At 31.2% G+C, this 1,861-nt stretch overlaps 1 protein-coding gene across 1 annotated transcript in view; it reads right to left on the bottom strand.

Annotated features, from left to right (window-relative positions):
- Nucleotides 1–761: 761 nt before the first annotated feature.
- Nucleotides 762–1,861, bottom strand: part of LOC107452194 (Minichromosome maintenance 5) — a 16,469-nt gene continuing 15,369 nt past the window's right edge. Inside the window, exon 15 of the mRNA XM_071184924.1 lies at nucleotides 762–944. Within this exon, the coding sequence (XP_071041025.1) occupies nucleotides 843–944 (102 nt within the window). The 3' untranslated portion in view covers nucleotides 762–842. The remainder of the gene's footprint in view (nucleotides 945–1,861) is intronic.

Genomic DNA, 1,861 nt, shown 5'->3' with positions numbered 1-1,861 from the left:
ACGGCCTCATTTGAAGAAGAAAGTGCTGTTTCATCAAGACAATGCACCGTGTCACAAGTTAAAGAAAATGATGGCAAAATTATATGAATTGGTCTTCGAATTGCTTCCGCATCCACCGTATTCTCCAGGTCTGGTTCCCAGTGACTTTTTCCTGCTTTCAGACCTCAAGAGAATGCTTGCTAAAAAGAAATTTGGCGCCGATGAAGAAGTAATCACCGAAACAAAGGTCTGTTTTGAGGCTCAAGACAAATCGTACTATAAAAATGATATCGAAAAATCATATGACAGCTATAATCGTTGTATCGCCTTTGAAGGAAACTATATTGAATAATAAAATGGGATTTTATCAACAAATTTTTTTTTTTCTATTTTAGCCTACGAACTTTACAGCCCAACTGTTACAAATACTATTTGGCATCTACATTTGGGTTTGTCACGATATTGCCATTTTATATTACATTTATTCAGACTGCAAAATTCCTGAATAACGTCGCACAAAGAAACTCTTCATTTCTTAAATTAAGTAATAGCATTTTTGTTTTTGTTACTGCATATAGGTAATCAGCAATCTGTGAGTACTGATACAGAAATCAATTTTATTTAAGAAATATTTTGTACCATTTGACTTTTATCAAATTAAATAAAGACAGGCATATTCATTATATACATTTTTAATTTTGTATTTTACCAAAAGATCTAAAAATAGTGATAGTATATATTCACCGCTTGAGATTTATTTTTAAAAAAATACAATAAGCATGTTATCAAAACACAAATTTTATTTTACAAAGTATACAACACAAATATAAAAGAAGGAATTGAATAAAAAGTTCAGTTGGTATTTATTTAATTCTGTACAACATTTTTCTTTGCATTCTATGTTGAAGTTCTCCTCTTCTTATCATAAGATAAAGAACCTTGTAAATGGCCCTTTCAGGATATTTCTTAAAATAAAAAAAAAATTATAAGCAACAATAAGTAAAACCATTATGATTACTAATAGAAAGTTTTTTCAAACATTTATTTGCTTAAAAGTTTATTAAGATATTCGATGGTGAGCGATAGCAAACATGGTCAATGCCCACTAAAGGCCTGGTTTCTTAGGACAGGTCAGCGTTACAAAACATCAGCTTGAAGCTAGCGCTAACCCCTGATTGGTCAATTTGTAAGTTAGACAGCATACGCCATTGAACGAAGACTGACGTCCGAATCAACTGCAGTTGAATTACAATGGAAGGTTAACTACAGAAGCAATGGCAGACAACATCCAACAGAACATTAAAATCAGCCAAGATTTTGATTTTTAACATTAAACATAGCTTCTTCTTCATGTAGCTCAGTTATAATATGTTTTTCCTTGGACAAAGTCATTATTTGTTCTCTAAAGCACTGGTCAACAATAATAAAATCAATACAAATTCAAAATAAATATTTGTTTAGGTTATTAACGCAAGCGCAATGCAAGATACTGTCTGCGTTGGACCGACTGCTCACGCTGAGCTAACAAAACAGTATTTTGTTGGAGTCAGCTGTACAACAACTTCCCTATGACGCCCAGATAAGGCGCTTGTCCTAAGAAACCAGGTCTTAAGGACACATTTCCTTTAAAAGTTTTTTTTGATGCTAAAAAGACCAAAATTTTGAATGTATTTTAACATTTTTCTTTTGTACAAAGAATTCATTTTTATTGAAAATTAAAGAAAAAATAAATGTAAATACTTAGACAAGGTTATTTTTTAATAACAGACAAATTTTTCCCAGCCTACTTTTTTTCAAAGCAATATGAATGTCTTCAAAAATTCTTAATGAATCTATTAATTTTAGTACCCTCTTTTTAGTATACCTTTTCACTAAAGGGGGG

The sequence above is a fragment of the Parasteatoda tepidariorum genome, chromosome 9 (genome assembly GCF_043381705.1).
Source record: "Parasteatoda tepidariorum isolate YZ-2023 chromosome 9, CAS_Ptep_4.0, whole genome shotgun sequence".
NCBI classification, from domain to species: Eukaryota; Metazoa; Arthropoda; class Arachnida; order Araneae; family Theridiidae; genus Parasteatoda; species Parasteatoda tepidariorum.
Note: the sequence above shows the minus strand (reverse complement) of the source record. Positions and strands in the feature narration are given on the sequence as shown.